The sequence below is a fragment of the Electrophorus electricus genome, chromosome 18 (assembly GCF_041902795.1).
Source record: "Electrophorus electricus isolate QZ-2024a chromosome 18, ASM4190279v1, whole genome shotgun sequence".
Lineage (NCBI taxonomy): Eukaryota > Metazoa > Chordata > Actinopteri > Gymnotiformes > Gymnotidae > Electrophorus > Electrophorus electricus.
Genome location: NC_137514.1, coordinates 11,572,501 through 11,595,395, shown reverse-complemented (window position 1 = coordinate 11,595,395; position 22,895 = coordinate 11,572,501). Strand labels below are relative to the sequence as shown.

Below are 22,895 nucleotides of genomic sequence, written 5' to 3'. Positions count from 1 at the left end.
TTATAGAGCACCAGTTTGAAGAAGATAAATGCAGTGAGAGCTAGCCAGGCTAAAGTACAGCCTCTACTCTACTTAATCTTCATCTCTGTTTAACTTGTACCTGGAACCTGTAGCTCGAAGCATTTTTTTAAGATAAAACTTTTTTTCAAAATTTTGCAAACAAACTTGAAATGAATTGGCTCTCTGTATTTAGTATTAAACACTTGACAACATAAATATTTGACATTTAACATTAGATATTTGACATGTTATGCAGCTACATGTTTAAGTACTCTTTCCAAACATGCTATAGAAAATGTTACTTTTGTTAGGTACTGTGCTTTATAATAATCATTTATTGTAACATGCCAATATGTCATGACATCTTTTATATTGTGAAAAAAACGAGAAATAATAATAATTAAAAATACCAGTACCCAACTTTATTTCATAATATTAAAATCAAATTATTCCACACTTATATTCAGGAGATTTGTGACAACTCAAATAACAACACAGCGATATAAATCTGTATTCCCAAGTTCTTTTATATTCTAAATTATATTAGAACAGTGTTATTGCATCTTGTATCTACAGTAGAATAGCAGTGATGTACAGGTTATCTTTCAGTGTGCAGTGAATGGACTAGCCTGGTTTGCTTTTGTAGCCTTGTGAAATGCCAGAATGTTGTGGTTGTAATGGTAACACACAAGTAACATCAGGCATATACAATTCACATATTATATGCTGTTTAATGTTCATTATTTATACATTATACCCAATTTCATCTGATACAAATCTCCTTACTCTCTGACTGAATGTCTGAGATGCTAGCTAAATGACCTAACTAGTTAGCTAGCTAAAGCTCAGCTCCTGGAGAATTATCTACCCCAAGACGTCAAATCCACTCAAGGTTTCTTCCTACTGAGGGAGTTTTGTTACCAATGGTTGCTTTTGGGGGCTTAGGCTTTCAGGTCAGGTTTTTTGTGGTTGTTTTTGTTTTTACAATACATTCATGCAAGATCACTTTGAGAAAGTGTTGTGAATCAAGTTAGCTTTACGTTATGTAAAGCTTTCAGTCATCGCTTGTCACTAATATACTTGTGCAGCAAAGTCAAAAAGTCAAAAGCTATGAGTTGATTGCAATAAATAATTGAATGTATGCTCTAAATTATTGAATGTTTGTTTTTGAGTTGTGTAAATTCTATTAAAAACTGATTGCTCACAAAGTTCCCTGAAAACTGACTTCCAAGTGAACCCAAGTACCATATCTTAAAATAAATTGGAAATATTTTATTATTATTATTATGTAAGGTCAAGCCACAAATGCATGCCATGAACACTGTGGAATGAAGGGCAACACTATGCACTTCTCTTAACCAATAAAATAATGGTTAATATCACAAGTATGCCAATATATTTGTACCTATATTATGAATGTAAGTACAAATGACAATGTAAGTACAAATGTAAAGTATAAATAGTATGGACTGGTGTTCTGATCCGTTAATTAGTAAAATTGAACTTATATTGAACTTCCTATACTGTAGTTGTTGTATCTGTATTACTTTATAATTATTCATGAAGAACACAACAGCCATACGACATTCTGTGAAATGCTCTGCCCTACGCTACCAGCAAGGCAACAAAAATAATGCATCAATTAACTAAAAAAGTGTGATTTCAACTTAATCATAACTAAGTAGCAGAACTTTTTTTTTATTAAAAGAACATTTTTTCATTTTAATTGGGAACATGGTATGATAGCCACATGATATCATTATAAGCAACATAATTAACCATGTTGGTGATTTCAATCTTCTCTAGCTAGCTAAAGGTTGCTAAAATTTGACAGAAAGTCAGTGCAAGTTATAGTTAATATATGATGGCACGTAAGTTATCTATCTGTCTTGATCCCTTGGCATCAGCCCTTATATGCCAGCAAGGCAACAAAATTTACAAAAGATAAAGACTAAGTAAGTAGTAACACTTTGCTGAGCTAAAAAACCTCTTAGTAATAATTGGAAAATAACCACATGGATAAGTTCAGCAACGTCATAACCTCGATAACGTCATGTTGGACCAGCACAGCTACTGGGATGTATATAATGAATCTGCAATTTTTATATATAATTTTTAATTTTATATATATATAATTTTTAATTCTATAATTTATATGTAATTATTTATATATATATATATATATATATATATATATATATATATATATATATATAAGAGCGAGAGAGAGAGAGAGAGAGAGAGAGAGAGAGAGAGAGAGAGAGAGAGAGAGAAATATTAAAAATTGTAGTGAAGTACACAAGGTTTCAGAGAAACAGGATGTTTCAGACAGAGGCCCTTCATTAGCTGTAAATTAGTTTGAATTAGTTTCTCACCTTGAATCTTCTTCAGATATATATATATTCCCTCTGTTTCTCTGGAAACTGTACTTCACTACAATTTTTAATATCTTTACCAGATATATATAAATTAAAATGTTAGATTAGATCAGACCTTGCCCATCAGGGCTCAGTTAATATAAGATGCAGGATAGGGTACTTGCTATTTGAGTCATTTTAAGTTTAACTGTCATTTAAGAGTTCATATTTGGTATATTTTTAAGCTATTATTGATCTGATCAAGAGAAAAAGTCTTTAATACAGAGGCATATGGAAGCATATACCATCATACATTTTGGTGTCGTGCACAAAAATCATACACTCGGTAATATAAAGAGTAAACTTTCACATGTCAAATCAAACTTTATTCTCATCCCTCTCATCACAAAGCAGTTCTGGAAAAGGCGCTAATACACGTAAAGCATGGTGAAATGGAATTTTGGTGTATTTAGGAAGAAACATTAAACCATCCACTTTCTGGCCCAGTGTTTTTCCTGATCGGGTATACATATGTCCAGCAGCGGCACTGTGACCTTCTACAACTTGAGACCTGCCTTTTGTTCGTTCTCTGTCTTTCCCTCTCACCCTCTCTCTCTCTTCTGTTCTGTCCTCATGTTCATGAGGCCACATTCACCTGCATAAATAAAAAATACTCTCCGTTAAACAAAATTCTTAAAACCTTACATTTTCATGTGCTCGGCTGCATCACAGCAAACAGCATAATAGATAATATATAAAAGTACATGAATCAGTGAGTCGGTAAACGGACTACACAACAATAGACTATACAACAAACAATACAATAAACTATACAAACAAGATATGCAGGAAATTAAACACTTAAAAGGAGAAAATGCACTTTTCTTAATGTAACATTAAATATTTGATGCTGTGTAAAGCAGATTGTATTGTAAAGCGCATAGACAGTGTGTCTTCTGCATGAGAAATAAAGTGCCTGCATAAAAATGAGGAGCAGGTAGAGATCAAGAGTAGCAGTCTGTCCTCAGCTAGCCATTAGGCAGCTCTGCCGGCCTATGGGATGAGTTGCACTTCACTGCAGCCTTGTTTCAGGCAAAACGTCTGGGAATAGCAGCAGTGAAAGAGATCATTACTAAAGGAACTGAAGGAAGGATATAAGTAAACATACAGAGCCTTTAGCTTCAAACAAACTGAGAGCGTAGCCTTACGTAACAGTTTCCAGAGGGCAGGTCTAATCTAATGACTAGTCAAGAAAGCAGGGGTGACGAGCTGAGGGCGAGAGTCCAGTGCAGTTTTGGTATTTTATGGAACCCCCACCCCAATGTAAGAATCCAGCCATGCAGAGCCTGAACTCCCCACCTCAGCCAATCTCGCTAGTTCCATGAGCATATGTGAGGATTACAGAGACTGTGCTGATGGTTTCATGCTAGTGACTGGCCTTCAGCGAGTACTAGGGAAGAGGCAGTAGACAAACAGCATAAATTCATCCTGAAAGCTATCAGTGCAGATAAGGACATTAACAAACGATAACCATAGATGATATAAAACTGAGCAGTTCAAGATATGCAAAGAAAGTTGGAAATGTTGCTTCTGTTGGAAGTGAATACAAACATCTATAAACTACCATAGTAAGAACAGCACGCTTACAACAACCATGTGGTTCTACTGCACTTTGTCCAGATAGACTGAATTAATTGTAATAGTGGACCAATAAAGTTTTTGTCTATCCAGGTTACTTACTAAGCTGTTTGTCTGTAATTCATAGGCTAGGTGTGATGTTTTATATGTGTGGCACTTTAGACTCAAAACTGACTTTATTGTTTACTAGCCTTAAGTCTATAGAAGCAGTTGAACCTAAAATACTCTTTCTTTTGTTTTTTTTTTCACTCCTGCCGCATATATGATTGTGTGCTCATGTATAATTCAGTTTAAGTCTTAAACGCCAGTGATTAACCGATTACTAGGAGGTTTAGTATGAACAGGAATTCATGCCAAATTGAAATGCAATCACGACAGTGGAAAAATATGAAAGGCACATTGCATTACCTTTAAATAGCAACATGAAGAATAAGCACAAGAATCTGAGAACCGAATACAATCCACTTTGAAATGTAAACGAGACATAACTATATTGCCTTCCACTTCAAAAGTACATGCCTCATTGAAATGCAATCATTACAAGGAATGAGATTGCGTTTAAGCAATGACATGCGAGAAATGTTCCAAAATCATTGATTTACCGTCGCTCAATCTCTTAACAGAAAAACAATATGTGAGTTTGTGTCTAATGAATGAAATGCTGAATTCGTGTCAGGGCTGAGTGCAAACCACCTTGAAATGTATTCGGCTTGCAATTATACTGCATTCCACTGTGTGCTGCTGTGAACATATCAAAAACAAAACACAATGCACACCTTTGCATTTTAGTCAGGAACAGTAAGGAGTTCACGCCTCAGTGAAATGTAATAATATCCTCACGGTCACGTAATTTCGTCTTCACACGAGTCGTGCAGATATCACGTAAGCGCACCTAAGTGTTAAAAATGCCTTACATAGTCTCCAGATGAAACTCACTGAGCTTACGGTAAAAAGAGGGATAAGAGAAACCATTACAAGCAAGCATCGCGTGTCCGAATCTTTTGAGACCTTCCTTTCTCCACTCACTACACCGAAGCCAGTAATTTATTTATTTGGTGTCCTAATGGCTCACTCAGTCGCTGTCACACACTGCGCGGCCTATTTCCATCGGTCCAGTTTCCTCTGCATTATCAGTGAAAAGGAAACGCTCCGCATGGCCCTTGTGCTGAGCCCGCTTTCCCTGCGTCTTTAATAGCCTCCCAAACACAAGCGCTAACAAGTGACGGGAGCGTTTACCGCACTCGTCCCGTTTTGCACTGAGCTCGGCAAGTCCTAATGGAGAAAGCTAGAATTCGAATAATGGAGGCTAGTCCTACAACCACTACTACCTGGAACTGATTTTGCAGTTGTTTTCTGTTGTTGTTTCTTTTCCTTCTTTCTTTCCCTGGGGTGAACGTTCGTAGATTGGGGGGGGGGGGGGTAAGGGCGATTTCAAAAAATCGGGCGCCACAAAGGCGTGCTCGACAGGTGCATTTACTTGTTCGTCAAAGCCCTTTAAGTTCAAGCAAAACATCTGGACTGGCAGTTTCACTTTACAGTCCATATATGTCTAGATGGACAACAACTGAAAGGAAAAAAGCCCGAATGCCTGAACCACACAGAACTCTTTGGTAGCCATGAGAATGCACCGCACAGCAACACGGCGCCACCACAACTCCTCACTACGGGGGTTGAAGAATTCAGGCATTTATGTTAATTTCTCACATCACGTCATGAGAAAACAATAAAGGACTCACTGGGCTTTTTCAACTATTGTCATTTGGCTGTCCAGAGACCTGGTGTAGGAGGGTTGGAGCGTCCCTGCTCTGGACTGCTGGCTTCAGCTGGACACTATTCCTGCTCTCAGTCCACCACTGTCAGTCCTCAGTGACTAACAGACTAGACGTTTTACTGGCAGCGGAAAACACAAAGCTAAACATTTAGCTCACAGGATAACGTTAGTATTTGCCAGGTTTTGCTAGCTACCTAACCGACTAATGCTAGCTTGCTAACGCGTTTTTCAGATATGCCTCCTCTAATTATACATTTGTTACCGAAATCAATCACACAAAGGGAACGGTGTTTTAACCTTAAGACAAAAGCTTACTGCACAAATTCGGATGCCCCACAGCTTGTGAGGTATTTAAGGGTGGTAATGTGGGGCTTGTGTGTGGATGGAAGCTGTTAATTCTCCCAGTGGATTATGGTTTCCAGTGGTAGATCTATTCATTGATTGTGCTGCTTGATAAGATGATGCCTTTCAGGAGCTAGTTTCACCAGCCTACCTGCTGTTGGCTTGCTCGTTAGTGTGAAACCTATGTGTGTGTGTGTGTGTGTGTGTGAGAGAGAGAGAGAGAGAGAGAGAGAGAGAGAGAGAGAGAGAGAATCAAACTGGAAAAACAGCGTTGTCATACACAGATCGTCCCCTGCCTTTCTGATTTTAATACTAAGACATGTTAAACTACATATAGTGTACACTTAAGCAAGTGCAATGAAAAGCTCATCATTCATGTGTGATTAGTATGTAAGGGGTACTGCTGTTTATTTGAAACTCAGTGGAACAAGTAACCTGTCCAGTATTTTAACATACATGTGCATGGAAGCATATGTAGACTAACACAGGAGCTAGAGTTCACAAGTCCTTACAATGTCTGTGCATGCAAACACACACACACACACACACACACACACACACACACACACACACACACACTCACCACTACCATGAATGTAGCTTGTTAACATCTGCACTCCAGTAACAGCTCTGAAGGATGAGAGAGAGTGAGAGAAAGGGAAGGCAAAAGAGTGAGACCTCCTTAAATGGCAATCACAGCAGAGGGATTGGAGAGGAACAGCCCTGCTGCTCTGCCGTCGTTAACGTGGGTCACTTTTGCCCTGATCGCAACTCAGTCTTATGATCTCTCCCACAACTGTCTGACCGAGGAAATGCACGGGGAAACTGTTCCTAGACCTGTGCAAAAAAAAAAAAAAATTAAAAATGGTCCATTCTACCAAGAGACATCACAAGGAGGTTAGCGTATCTTGATCCAGCTGGCCCTGCTGTGACACTAAAGAGGACCACCAACCAAAAACTTAATCAAAGATAATTAAAATCACAGGACAAAGAAAAAGAAAGTAACAGAGGCAGGAGAAAAGAAACGAGTCAGAGAGAGAGAGAGAGAGATCATGAGCATGTTAGCTAAATGTTCCCTTAGTCCTGTATGATATGTTTTGATATGGGTAGTGATACACTTTCAACCTAGCACTTTAGTAAACAATGCCCAGATCAGGTGCTGAGACATATGCGTTACAATCCGCAAGTGAGGTGCCTGCATGGTAGAGTTTATCATTTAATTCATTTCACACAGGCTGGAGATGTTTCACAGTACTCTGCGCAACCAGTGTAGAAGATTAAACCCCCCCGCCCCTGCAGAACATGTTGGTGTGACGGGTGGAGGCTAAGCAGGATGCGGGGATGAGTCACGTTGAACAGAAGCCTCACGTTTATTCACATATAACATACACGACGTAGCGCGCAGGCTATTGGGATCATTACCGTACCGTGACAGAGCCCCTCCCCAACGGCATGACTCCTGGTGCGCCAGCCTATCGGGCTGCGCGAGCAGGACAGAGGGTGGGGAAGGACAGGGACCAAGATGACAACAGACACAGGAACGGACACACTAACTGGCACAGGCACAGACACCATATTGTACAAAACGACCGGTACAGACAACGTGACAGGGACAGACAGTGACTAGGACACGTACAACATTATTTAACAAATTAACGAGAATCGCCCCTCGTCGATTTGGGGGCCGGCCACCTCTGCTGTCCTGTCTCAGGAGGCGTTCCAGCCGCCTTGCCCGTCTCTGGAGTGGGCACTGGTGCTGCCTCCTTCCTGCCTTTATGACATGCCTTCACGTATAACATACACGTCGTAGCGCGCAGGCTAATGGGATCAAACACAGACACCACTGACACGTAAACGATAGACATTTATACACGTATACTAACCACACAGGGAGGAGCAGGTGTGAGACACAGAGAGGGCGTGGCCACATTGACGAACACACGAGGAGACAATGTCAAGAGCAAATGTCACAACAGAAAAAGATCAAGGCGTGAAATGGTACCCCCAAATGCATGGTATAAGAGTATTGTGTGGAGCCAGTAGTGCTTACTTATTTATTTATTTTTGCATTAAACATAACCCCACTGGCAGTCATCTGTTCCTGCTTGGATAAACTAAACTTTGAAACTGAAAGTTTTGATCTTGAACTTTGAAAAATACAATGTATTCAAACTAAAAGTGTAGGAAATGTTTTTGTTTTTTTTCAGTTTGATTAATAAATTTGATTAAATTCTCAAATTCTGTTAAATACACTAGCTTTTTTTATTTTTCATTTTCAGAAATAATTTGAAATTTGAGGTCCTATTACTATTACGTAGTGTCCGCTCCACCAGGACAATCTGCTGCCGCCAGCACACTTTTAAGAAATGTTAGCTATTTTCTCAACAGACACTCTGGAAATGACCCTAAATATTCTAATGATGGGTCATTATTGTAACATAAAAAAGTTGGGGTGGGGAAATTAAGCAAAGGACTAGCATTAAGAAGACTACACACTAATGTTATCAAGCATTGCACTTCCTAAACTGGAAGAACTGCAGAGCTACATCGCTCAGCTGCTACGTCATCACACTGACAGCCTTTCATACATAACTTAGCTGTGTCACGCTCCAACAATAAAAAGAACCGCAAAGGTCATGCTATGTAAACTAACTCTAAGAAAAGGTGACACTAACCGAGCTAATTACATTAAAGAAACGCTCTGTGTGAATACGCTTATGAGGCTCTATGCAGCTGCAGCCACTGTTGAGTTAGTCAACACTCTTACAATGTTAACAAAGAATACAGATTAACGGCATTAAAGGCTCGACACGTATGGTTGCCCACCAGATCTCTCTTGTGCATTAGCACAATGCCTGGGGGGGGTTAAAAAGGGAGACTTTTCACCTGGAATGGGAGATGTGTGACTTTTCACCTGGTGAATGCTCAAAACTATCCCTGTGAAAAAGTTCGTGCATCTTTGCCCAAAAGAGGTAGCCTAGTTTGGAGCACCATCACCCAATGATGCATTCAACGTTAAAGGACACTTCAAAAAAGTTAGTGATGGAAGCTTCACTAAAGGCTCAAAAATGTATTTATTTATTGCCAGTTCGCTAGAAAAGGAAAACACAAGCTTCTTTTCATGTTAGCCACTTTTTTTTCACGCTGCTTAAAAGTTCACAGATGTTCACAAAAGTTCAAAGAGGCGATCAGAGGTCACAGACAACTTATTATTCAGAGGCTTTAAAAACAAAGATGAAATCAGCCACAAGTAAATTATCACTCGAAGATGCAACTTACCAGCTGTACATTTGATATAATTGGAGGATATAGGGACATGAACAGTTTTTAATATAGCATCGGTCTAACATTTATGCCGGTAGCGCTTTACTTTTTTAGATTTTAAAAGGCACTCTTATTCTTCAAAAGGTTGGTAACTACTGTTGTAAGGAGTGTAAAATACACACACACTAACACTAGTTAATGCTAGTCCTATGCTTAAATTCCAGCTTTGGCAAATTCCCCACCTAAGACTAAAGATTATCCCTTTATGTCCCCGTGTTACAATAATGACCCATCATTAGAATATCTAGGGTCATTTCCAGATTGTCTGTTGAGAAAATAGCTAACATTTCTTATAAGTGTGCTGGCGGCAGCAGATTGTTCTGGTGGAGCGGACACTACGCTCCCTTCACAGAACTGTGAGGAAGTGGGAAATGTCAGACTTTAAAGTGTGGCTGTTGAAGTGCACAATCTGGCGGAGTTTATTGCTCTTGCGCTGCGATTAATGACAAGCGTTGTTTCCTGAAGGCAGCATGAGTGAGGCAACATCCGTAATCCTCCTTGTTATGCTGTAACTCATTATTGTCGGACCCCCTTAATTGATGTCGTGGCCCCCACATCAGATCAAGGCCAAAAGTCTGAAACAAAAAAAAGCAACAACAAAAAAAAATATTTTTTTCCATATTAACAAAACTACAGGCCAGGATTTGGCAATATAATATTCAGCCAAGCAGGAACAGATGACTGCCGGTTGGGTTGTCTTGTGCAAAAACGCAAAATACATTGATAAGCACATTGGATGTATTCCTCTGCTTCATGCCATGAGGATCACAAACTTTACTTGACAAATAAGAGCCAACAAAGTCTGGGAACCTTCCTTCTATTTTAGGGTCAACTGATATCTATAATACTTCAACTTGTGGTTGACTGCAGTTTTTTTTCTCGCTCCAGGCTTTCTCACTCCAGGATCTAACAGCCTGTCCTCATTTTCGCTCTATCCAAGGTCCCAGTACACCTGAACCAAGTCATTATGAATACTGAATAACTGGTGTACTTGCAGGTTAGCACAAAGATGTGGACTGTCTCAAAGATCACAAATTCTGGTTTGATTCACACTGGCTCATAGCATACCAGATTTGGGGATATGATGCCAGTGACGCTTGCGAGTATTTGAGCAGCAGAGTCAGGGGACTGGAAGTGCTTCCTGCAGACGTCTTCACAGCAATCCAAACAAAAGGCGATTCCCTGTCTGCTAACAAAGGCCCTCTGTGTGACCCACTTCCCTGTCCATTCAAAATGCAGCATCCTGTCCCCCGCTGCATCAAAGACACCCTCCTGTCTCCCCGCGCAAAGCCAGCCTGTCGCAGCGTGCAGGTCGTGTCGCAGCGCCGCCGGCCGCTTCAGCCCCAGATGCCGCGCGCAGACGGCGGTACTGCAACACGCCCTTCATGCTAACCACACAGAAGCCCAAGTCGGCTACGTCTCTCTCTGCAGACGAGGCAGGCCACGATTCAGCGATTAATTGCCCTGGATGCGGGGACGGTAAGCCAACCCATGGCGGCGGCACGGGTTCAGGAAACGTCTGCAGTCGCTGCGTCGCCAGTAATAAGCGCGCTGATAGATGGAGCAGCGAGAACAGAAATGGTTCATGAAAGGTGTTTTGTGTTCCAACACGAAGATCCTTGCCGTCTGGCACCTCAGTGAATGCTCAGAAAACTCAGGATGCAGTGAGAATAAAGAAATGGGGAAAGAGAAAGTGAAAATATAGAGCGTCTCTCAGGGGAGGAGCGGGATCATTATGTGCCACGTGCGCCAGCAAACTAAAAATGGCGTTGAGGAAATAAAACATGTTAGTGGTAGAAGGCACGGCAATGGTGGTGCTTTTTTGCTCTGAACTGGCTCCATACGAGCTTATTGGAGAGGGTTTTCATGAAACGTTACAACCAATATGCAGTAGTATGTAATGAGACAAGCTGGGCGTTCTTGGCTGAGAAAGCACAATGCCCACGGCGGTGCACTTCAGCGGACATGGAAAATACGAAGACAGAGGCTATAAGGATAATACGAGATGTTTGTCACTTTTGCACTAATCGGCCTCTAGTATTTGTTTGATATAGATGCACTGAATTAACATGGCATGCAAGAGTTCCGTTACTTTGCCTTTGACGAAAACCTAGCAATGATGCCCGTTTGTTTTCACCAATGTTTTATTAAAGAGGTTTTAGTTGGGTTTGAAGCTCAGCATGCAGGCTGGCTTTCTGCAGTCATCCCACTAGCCGTCGCGGTAGCCACGGGCCATCGCTGAGGCTAGCGGTCTTTTACAAGGTCCTGGGATCCAGACTGCGGCCAGCTCTTGGATCAAAGCAAAGTGAGGCTTGATTTAGGAGTGCTGGAAGCCCCTTTCGTACAAAGGCAAGGCCTCAATCTTGGTGATTTACGAGGAGGCCACATCCAGGCCGTAAACGGCGATAAAACATTATGACAATAGCAAGAGTCAGAGGGCAATGGGCGTTCATGGCACAGTTGCACACTGGGCATTTTAAACCTTTATCTGTTTTTGAAATCAAAGATATATGTATATTTTTGTGGTCAGTCTAAAGAGTATATAAGATACAATTTATGGTACTAAAAGAGGATTACCATTGGATGAATAATATCCACATTATTTATCGGCATGAATGACGTTCATGTTGAAATCTTTCCAAAACAAATCGAAGATGGTGTGACTTTAAATACCAAGGCAAAAGCAATATCTGCAGCAGGATCATGTGAACTTTGAAAAATGTCAAGGCTAGAGGCAATTTGAAGCCTTCCTTTATGATAAGAACCTTACAGTCCACACTTTCAGATATACTGTACCTAAACTCTCTGGAGGTCAATCCTTTATTCTCAATAGGAAAATAATTGACCCTCACATCCTCACTATGGAAACTTTCAGTAGAAATACCTATTAAAGGAGCTTTGCACATAAATCTATAATTTGATATGCAATTCCTAACTGTGAAGACAACTTGGAGGGATTCATTCAACATTTCCCAGGTATTCTGTGGCAGTGAATTTGAGGTGAATTTAATACCTTAGTAAAGTGAGAATGCCCCCACGCTTTAGACAGTGTTAATATCTGAACAGCTGGGTTCGCATGCACACTTTTTTGGTATTCAGATCAAAATCATTCCATTTGAAGATTTCGGTTCAACCTCTTACGTGGGATGTGATTTAATAGGGTCTGGTGTGTACATATATTGTACGCCTTTGATTGGAGCAGCTCTGTGGCATGCACACATAAAGGAACTTGGTGGGCTGAATGGTTGCCTTATCCATCAGAAAACCCAAAGAAGACGCGAGGAAGCGGACCCTGTCAACGTAGGCTATGATGCAAACAATAAGGCTGAGTTCTTTAAGGGCTTGAGTGAAAAACCACAGATGCCCAGTGGAGCTTGGAAGACGTAATGTTGAGAAGCGTACATCGCCACACGTTTACATCCAGAGGGAGGGCATGAGCAGAAAGAACACAGGTTAAACAGGCAATCAGTTTAAACCATCTCTCTTAAACCGAATCAATTGGTTTGGGCCTTTGTATTCCGATGGGGGTGATTATATGGAGCATTTTTATTTAGTTTGTGCCTTAAAACCGATTATAATCACAATCAGGCTGTATGTGAATCCAGCTACTGACTCCAGCATCAGTGGAAAGCAGACTGAAGCATAAACAGCTGTGGTGCATATATTGTATATACTTTGTTTATTATTATAGTTTTTAAGCTGCTAAAAATACTAAAGTATGAGAATCACATTTAAAGAGATAGGATCCATGATCCATGAAATACTGATTTTGGCATTTTTGCTCAAAATGACTGCAGATAAGATTTGTGATCTTTCGAAAGTCTTCCTATTACGGTCCTCTTTCAGTTTATAAGCCTATTAAAGTTGCAGCCTATTAAAACATTTGGAAAGAACGAGAGACCAAAATAGCCATGTTCTTCAGTGCTCATTATAACGGTAAATGGACTGAGATGCTTTGTCAGAGAAGACGGTCGCATTAAAGAAACGTTTGTGGGCTCTTACCAAGAATGAGTCATTTCCTTATTGCTGAATGACGCTTAGAAACACACACTCGCATATGCACACTCACACACACACACACAAACACACACACGCACACTCACATTCAATATGTATGGTATGCCTCGGGGTGGGGGGGGGGGGGCAACATTTATCAAGATGGGAGAAAATTTGAAGAAATGCAATTTATTCCTGATGATGGGAAAACGGTTCGAGACCGAGAGGGAGAGAGAGCAGCAGAGTGAAGTGCCAGAACTGCAGAGTCAGCCGAAGCCCAATTCTCTTATTAAACCACCTTAGAATACACTCTGTCATGCAGAAAGAGTGACATGAGAGACAGACACTGAGAAAGAAGGTGAGGCAGAGGGAGGGAGACATGCCAAATTAAAAGCCGGCCGAATTAACGGAAAACCATGCGAGAGGCGGGGGGACAGGAAAAAAAAAGATGGAGAGAGTACGGGAGTAAGAGAGAGAAAGGGAGGGGACTGGGACGGACAGACTGCTAATGATCGCGGAGAGCGCTCCGTCTCTTTCGGCGCCGAATGAGAGTGACCCCCGCTAATGAAAGCACAAAAACAAACCCAAGGCATTAATAAGAGTGTCAACAAAACTGCTTTACTCATGAATGTGAAATGAGTATAATAGCGTTCCCTTTTTCAAGACTGTTATATTAGAACGCTGAACCAGGAGAGGATGGCAGAGAGAGAGAGAGAGAGAGAGAGAGAGAGAGAGGGAGAAAGTTGAGCTGACAGGTTCTAGCAGGGCATGTTTCTGGCCTGTTTCAGGTTGAACCCTCCTCCGGTGAAGCGGGCCCCGCTGGGACGCTGAGGTGCGATGGCGGGCAGAGCACTCTCCTTCTCCCTAGGGAAGAGTGACGCAGGGATGTTAGGACAGTCGCGCTGGACGGAGGCACTCCAGCGCCAAAACATGCTGCCCTTACCTGGAGAGACCGTGCGCCTCTGGAGAGCTCTGAAGAGCCCCTGCCATTTACAGCGGTAGCATGTGGCATTACATTCTACATTATGATCATACTGTTACATGTAGCAGTAGTGATATTCACTATTGCTACATATACATTTTGGGATACATATATACACTAGTGAGCTCTAAACATGTCATGACTTAAGACTGGCCTGCACTATTCTGAACATTATTTCATTTTGTTGGGTCATTTGTGAGAATTTAATCATGAATTGCATAATACATCAAAACACCCACAGAACATCTGGATGGTCTAACATTGGACAGGACGCCCACAGCGAGCACATGCAAATATAATAATAATCATTTAATTTCTTAGAGAGCTTGGCTGCTTGTTGCAGTTTTTTGTGATATCAGTTTTGCGAATGCCAGTATCACAAAGATGATTAAGAAGCAGCCCTCATCGTGAGATACCTGCATTTCTCACAGGAGGTCTGCAGGACAAGCACTGAATTGTAAATATCTGTACTATCTCGGCTATACAAAACTCTTTATTGCTAAAAAGTCAGTGTATTTTTTGTTTATGTGGAGCTCCAACCTGCCTGGTCACTTGGCACGCAGCAACACCACTTCTGACAGTTATTACGATTGTGATGACAGACTGGACCTGTAATGTCTACAGAACTGAACATGCCAGGATATGTTACACTCATGTTGTTCTCATGTCTGGTTTGTTTGAATGCTTGTTTGTGCATTTCCTTGGTTTTGAGTCCCTCAGTGTCAGTTGTGTGTTAATGCAGCTATAATCTAAACAAATATGGGTAAGCATTGTCACTAAGGAAAACAAACACACACACGAACTCATGTGTACTCACTGCCAATTCTCTCCTTCTCTCTGTGTGAGATACACATGTACGTACACACACACACACACACACACACACACACACACACACACACACACACACACACACACACACACACACACACACACACACACACACACACACACACACACACACACACACGTGTTCCCAGCAGAGAACATCTGCTGCCACCCGGATCCCTTTCAACTGCTCTCCAGTGATCCTCATCTCTCATTCAGTGTACTGCTAGCACAGGAACTCAAACACTTGCACAAACACATACACACACACACACACACACACACACACTACTGCACACATGTTCTCTAAGATGTCACTCTCCATCTTAATTTCTCTGTACCTATTTCTCTCTCGCTGTGTTTGTCCAATATTAAATGGCATCAATTAAAATTCACTGGCTGTGTAATGCGATTTTACACGGGGAGCGATGAAGACATTTGGCAGGAAGCGTGAAACATAAAGACACCCACAGCACGGCTCGGTTCCACCCGCCCCTCCGGACGTGCTCCGGCCACCTTTGTTTCTCTCTCCTCGAATGACTGCAGCTAATTTAGTGCGATGCGCAAGGACTTGAGACTTGCCGACTTTCGATCGTAGCCGTGGACGTCTGTGAAACGTGCTCCTATCAGACCACTGTTCACTTGACTAGTAACGTCAGCATCATCTCCGCCTAATGGCTTCTGACAATGGCAGAATCAAGCCTCGTAATCACAATCCCAGCGTTCTTTGTGTGGAGAGGAGGGACGCAGGGGGGAGGGACCATCGCAAATAACCAAACGAGGAGTTGCGCGCGTTTTGCCTTCTCTACTTCCAGCATGATGAGCTGGGGAAGAGAGGTTAGGCTCCTGCCATCTCGCGCTCCCTTTAGCCAAGTGTTAGAAATGGCTGCGACAGCCGTGGCAATCGCCCTGGGACCCGTGGCGCCGGTGACAACCACAGTGACAAAAACAACGGAATTACAGCGGCACTGTCACCGAACAGGCAGTCTTTTCAATCTGAGCTCCCCAACTGACCCAGGTCCTGGGCTCATTTATTGGGGGGGGGGGGGGGGGGGTCAAGGGCTAAAGAGTGCCAAGTACCTGACTTAGGCGCGCTCAAAACAACAACAACAACAAAAAACTTTTGCCTTGGCTTTGAGAAGTACCAGCCACAGACAAGTATTAGCTCCCATCTGGTCATTCCAGCCATGATTCATGTTACTTAAACTTGTAGTTTATTATTCAATCATTAATTTCATGGCTACGTCACAGGGCAAGCTTAATTTGCATGTTGATTAAGGTTTGATAACAGACCAAGAGCCTGTGTCTCTCCGCATTAACAGGCAGAACACTGCCATGACACACGTCATCAGAGAGGCAGTGATGAGGGTGTGTCTAAAGTCTTCCACGTGCCCGTGCCGATAAAGGCCAGGATGTGGCTGCTTCACCAACTCTGCCATGGAGGAGACGCTGGGAGAACTGCGTCTGCTTTATATAGCCAAGGCTTCAGCTTGTGAAAGCATGCTACTGGCATTTCACCACTGGAAATTCAGCGATGACCTATAAGTCTGCTCAGGGTTCATGCTATAAATGATCTCTTTCCACACTTGCCTTTAAGAGAGAAAAAAAAATATGTCAACAGTGGCTGGCTGGAAAACATGGCTTAAATGACCATATAGGAAAGGGTTAACATTTATTTGCTGTGTGTCACGTTTGGCCCCTTCTAGCACTCTTATTGTCTGACGTATTTGTTTTACTTCCTTGTTGAGGTTCCGTTCCTAAGTTTCGTTTTCTCCGCCCCTCATGAGTTTCACCTGTGTCTTGTTTAGTGCTCATTAGCCCATGTATTTAATCCCTGTGTTGGTGATTACTGTAATTCCATGTCACTGCAGTGTTCGCGCTTTACGTTTGTCAGTGCAAATCTCTGTAAGTCTTTTCCTCGGCTCACGTAAGTTGTGCTCCTTGTTGTGACCTGCTTGCCATTTTTTTGTCATTGTGTGTTTAGTCCCTTTTAGTTAATCATGTATTCTTGTGATTCACGTATCGGCTCTATGACCCTGGACTGTTCTGATGATTTTGATTCTGGATTTGCCCCTTATAAAATCTCGCTCTTCTCCGCACACGCGTCCGCCTCCTAACCGCTCACCATTACACTGTGACTCATTTTATTAATAAACCAAAGCACTGTCTGTCCAATAAAAACGTCAACTCCCAACCTCTCTGTAATTAAAAAAAAAAAGAAAGAAAAAAAGTGTTACATTTGGTAGTTTACGCTGATCTGAGACCAACTTTGTGGTTTCTTAGCAACAGCACAATCAATTAAAATAGTCTGTGGCTTATTTAGGTGTAATATGTTGTTACTATATGCTGTTGTGCTCTACAATACCATGGCAACCGAGAGGGAACGAGGCTTTATATAGAGGTGCAGACAAACAGCAGCAGCAGCAGTATCAAAAGTATTATTTTTTAAAAACTGATAATGATACTGAGGCTATATTAACACTGTTGGTTCAGACCTGATACAAGGACAGCAATTTCCATTATGCTAAACAGCTTTGGTTTATGACCTGAAATTTTGCACTTGCGCTCAAAATCCTGGTATTACAATGACTACGATCAGATAATGTATTGTTATCATCTCCGAGGTCAAAATATAGGGCTTTTCCTGCATCAGCACGTGATGCCCAGGCGGTAAATGATGATAATGAGTTGGACTGGGCGAGGACTGGTGCTGAAAGTGAACCCTGAAGGGCTGTAGTTCTCCAGGAGCAGGTTCGCCGACCAGCGCCAGCGCTATAGGTCCATGCAGCTCTCGGGCAGGTGCGGCCGCAGAAGCCGAAACATCAGCTGTCCGAAGCTCCACGTCGACAGCGTGTCCCTCAAACCCGCTGGCAAATCGCCGTGTCAAGCCACTGGGGAAGTGTGACCCAGGCGGAAAGGCAACCGGCAGTTGCGTAGTGACGGCATCCTTCTGTAGGTCAAACAGGATCCCGAACCGTTCACCAAGCCTGGCAAATATCCACTGCCCTCCCCGCTGTCTCTTTCCGCTTCCGCGTTGTTTTGTGTCCATTTACACGCTGCTTTGCTCCTCTGCTCATAGCACATGAAACAGAGTTGTTTCTAGAAACTGTTATTAGCTGCATGAACCTGTCCCTTTGTATTTGATCTCAGGGCTGCCGATTGACAGCATGCAGAAGAGTTTGGGCAGCCCCACTCTGCCAACAGATGTACAACAATTACAAAACATGGAGTCTCCTATGGAGAAGCTGATATTGCTGCAGACAAGAATAAATAAACAAGCAAACGAAAAACTCTCATAGAAACTGTATCTTTCTCCTAGTAACAGTCTGAATTATCTTGAGAGATGGAATTATTACAGTGCCATGCTGGCAGTCTCATGTAGAGCTCCCAGTCATGAATAAGAAATAAAGTACAAGTGGTGAATTGAGGTGATGTGAGGGCTCAGCAATACAGTTCATAATCATAAACAGATCATAGTGTGATTTGGGACTAGAATTTGGAATGTGGTTGGGATGAACAAGCGTTTGGGGTTTGATGGGATCAGGGGAAAACGCGTTGGGCCCAGGTCCCGTTGTGTCATGTGATCGGGAAGAAGGCCTGCCCCCAAACCCCACGTCAGCTCAGTCAAGGCGTCATCACGTGCTGCTCCTACTGCGAAAAGAGCTGCTACTTGAAACACTTGAAATGAACGGCAAAGTTATCCGCCGGACCGCAGGGCGATCGGGAAGCAAGGCTGGAACTGGCTGAAGTGCGCAGCAGGGTGACAGTGGGAAGCAAATATCCAGAACAGCCACCGATTCTTCCCCATGACGCAGCCGTACACGGTAATGACACGCCGCCATATGAGCTCTGGCTGTCTGGCGGTGCGTGCCGCCCGTTTCATTCTCGCTGCGCGAGATTTCGACGGAAATCTGCTCCTGAGCCGCTCCCTGCGGGAGCTGAGCAAGACCTAGACATCAGGCGTGCAGCCTCTGCTGCTCCGGACCACCTCCCTCTAGCACTGCGAGGGATGCCGAAATCAGACTGGGATCGTGGCTGGCAGTTGCCGTTCACTGCCACCACTCCAGGCACCTGCTACGACAAGCACCAGGGCAGTCGGTCCTCCCACGCCGGACGGCCAACGGGCCTGTCCGGGGGTGGGTGCGTGGGTCTTACGCTGGGCTCTGAGCCTGTTTTCGCTTCTCCAGTGGGAAACCCAGCCAGGACTGAGTTGGACCACACACACACACAAACTCAGGGAACGTGGCAAGCGCACATACCCGGCTGACGTCAAACGTACACTCGCATCTCAATTTCTACGGCCAAAAAAGACCCCGACCGAGGGCAAGCGAGCCGCGGAGCTGTCTGCCAGCTCCGAACCACCGCGGTCCGCAGAGCCACACGGCTAAAAGCCACCACACTTTGGTTGCGCTTCCCTCGGCGGTGCCGGGCAGAGGGGCGCACGAACAACGCTCCGCACCAGCAGCTGGGACCACGCATGGAGTTAGCTTCCGAACCCTAATATTCTCTCCTCTGCGTTTTGGCTGAGACGGAAACTGGACAGGACGGAGAAGAGCACAGGAGGCCGGATGGGGCAGAGGACCTGAAGTTAGTAAACCAGGAGACGGTGATGTGGATCACGTTACGTTGCAAGGACGGATAAAACAAAGTGGGGAAAAGGATAAGGATGGGAGGATAAAGTGGGAGTCTGGGAGTTACATTTGCCATGCTTGATGGTCTATTTCATTATTTATTTATTTTTCTGTGATGAAACTTTTTTCTTTTTTTTTCTGTTGTAATATCTGACTATACGATTGATATGATATATTCTGATATAACAGTCCGACAGCAGGGTGAAGCTTAAAGGTGGAAAACAACACTAACTGCCATCTCCCACGTCCTTCCCGTTCGTGACTCGAACGTTCTGAAACGTCAGCCTCCTGTCAGTTTGGCCGCAGCACGGAGCCAGTCAGTCACCGCCGAAGGAGAGACAGGTGTGTGCGTTTGTGTTCGTGTGTCTGCACGGTGCTCTTCATCACCTCACATTTCACCCTCACTTTTGAATCTCATAAAAATCCCCCCCACCCCACCCCTTTTCCCTATTGTGTGCAATAATCCCTGCTCCATTTGCATACAATTTGTGGTGAACTCGTCAGCATCTGCAGCACCTCCTGTCTCTCCATCCTTCTCTCGGGCGAAGAAATCACGGTGGCGTCTCTCGTCCCCCACCGTCCGAGTCGGAGAGTTCGCACGAATCAACCCAGATACACTTCAGCATGAGTGAGGGAATGCAAAAACAACAACAACAAAAAAAAAAGCCTCGTGAGTCATTTATTGACAGGGCCTTAAGTCGCAAATACAAGGTAAAGAAAGTTCAAGAAAACCCCAAAACTGCCTTTGCTCTGAATAGCACATAATTCCTCGGTATCATTATTAAAAGACAATGTTCTTGCTATAATTCTCCATCAAAATGCAATCACTTGCCCCTCCAGCCCTTCCGAAAGGGATTCTGGTTTTGGCTGCAATCACGAAGGCTGAGTGCAGGAGAAGGAAAAAGAAGATTAATCAATAATATCACGCCATGTTCTCAAGATCCAATCGACTACTGATAGATAACCTCACGTCCATCCACTGCCTAAATGTCAGAAGAAAAACGTCACGTTAAGGAGGGGATCTTGCGTCATGATTTCCCATTTCTGAGTTCTTTTAGCCCCAGACATTACAACTACAACCGCATTACTGCCTACTGCCTACTGAACTACCTACTGGGCTACATATGATAGGCTGTTCATTAAATGGTTGGTTAAGGTCAGGGGTAGCTGTGAGGGTATTTAAGGGCAGAACATGATTGGATGAAGTTAGACTTCTAAGCTAACGTCTTACCGTCGTTGGGCACTGCCAGCTACATAGCAATGCAGGAAATATTTCTTTAGTCTTTACCGCATGGTTCATTTCCCTTCTGAGAAAGGTGGTGCCGTGTGCTCGTCGCGAGCCTGCTGCCTTTGCCGTGTCATACACTTGTCCAATTTCGGGCTTCCGCGGTGGAAAGTGGCGGTGTGTTCCAAGGTGCAGCAGAGTCAAGGAGCCGCTTAAACGTTCTTAATAGCCATTGATTGCTCGGGTCGGGCCATTCTGACTCGGTGTAAATGAACGCCCTTCATGTCTGGCAAAGACAGAGCGTGGTACAGGGTGGGGGGTGTGACTGTGGGGGGGGGGGGGAAGTGGAGTCTGTTGTGATGTGCGATTAGCCACAAGCTAGTCGCTCTGCCTCTTTCAGTCGATAGATTGAGAAAACGCTTGGAGCCCATTAGATGCTTTTTCTGGCGTTGAAAGCAAAGTGAGAAATGAGTTACGTTAACTCCTTGGCCTGGGACCTGTGGGACTTTTTAAAAACTTTAAGAATGTCTTAAGAAAATATCCAAAATTCATCCTTCCATAAAAACAAAAATAAAACAAAACAAGACTCACTCAGTGTAATGACAACTTCTCAATACGGTCATTACATTTGCAAGCTAATTTATTCCTGCACTTTTTCCGAAAGTTGAGCTTGCTGGGCTTGAACACCTCCCTCTGCAACTGGATCCTGGATTTCTTGACTGGTAGACCTCAGTCAGTCCGGATTGGGAGCAGCACTTCCAACACCACCACACTGAGTACTGGTGCACCCCAGGGCAGCGTACTCAGCCCCCTGCGGTTCACACTGCTGACTCATGACCATGCAGCGATGCACAGTTCGAATCACATTATCAAGTTCACTAATGACACAACCGTGGTGGGTCTCATCAACAAAGACAACGAGTCAGCATACAGAGAGGAGGTGCAAGAACTGGTGAGCTGGTGTAAGGTCAACAACCTGTATCTGAATGTTGACAAGACAAAAGAAATGGTTGTTGACTTCAGGAGAGCAAGGCGAGATCACTCCCCACTTGCCATCAACGGCTCCTCAGTGGAGATCGTCAAGAACATCAAGTTCCTTGGTGTTCACAAGCGGAGAACCTCACCTGGACCCTGAACACCAGTTCCATCACCAAGAGAGCCCAGCAACGTCTTTACTTCCTTCGGAAGCTGAGGGAAGCCCATCTCCCATCACCCATCCTTACTACCTTCTATAGAGGTACTGTAGAGAGCATCCTGAGCAGCGGCATCATTACCTGGTTTGGGAACTGCACCGCCTTTGACCGCAAGACCCTCCAGAGAATAGTGAGAACAGCTGAGAAGATCATTGGGGTCTCTCTTCCCTCCATCACGAACATCTACATAACATGCTGCATCCGGAAAGCCACCAACATTGTGAAAGACCCCACACACCCCTCACATGAACTGTTCACCATTTTGCCATCTGGAAGAAGGTACCGCAGCATCCAGTCCCGCACCTCCAGACTGTGCAACAGCTTCTTCCCAGAAGCCATTAGACTCCTGAACTCCAATTCCAAATTCAGATTCCAAAATGGGCACTTTTATACATGCTTATACACAGTCACACACACACACACACACACACACACACACACACACACACACACACGTACGTACGTACGTATGTACATACATACATACACACACACAGTTTTGCATGGGACTAGTGCTGAAGTCAAACCTCACACAAATAAACTATGCACTCCTGTTGCAGACTTGCACATTATCCTACTTGCTGCTAGAGTACTGTACTAAACCAGCG

General features: G+C 43.5%; 1 protein-coding gene across 3 annotated transcripts in view; it reads right to left on the bottom strand.

The window, feature by feature from the left end:
- Nucleotides 1-2,675: 2,675 nt before the first annotated feature.
- Nucleotides 2,676-22,895, bottom strand: part of cfap58 (cilia and flagella associated protein 58) — an 86,042-nt gene continuing 65,822 nt past the window's right edge. The window contains exons 18-19 of one of the 3 annotated variants that reach the window (XM_027010172.3): nucleotides 14,182-14,292; nucleotides 2,676-3,012 (exon numbers count right to left, since the gene is read on the bottom strand). In XM_027010172.3, the coding sequence (XP_026865973.2) occupies nucleotides 14,187-14,292 (106 nt within the window). In that variant the 3' untranslated portion in view covers nucleotides 2,676-3,012; nucleotides 14,182-14,186. The remainder of the gene's footprint in view (nucleotides 3,013-14,181; nucleotides 14,293-22,895) is intronic. The other 2 variants (XM_081701595.1, XM_081701596.1) reach the window with 2 other exon arrangements.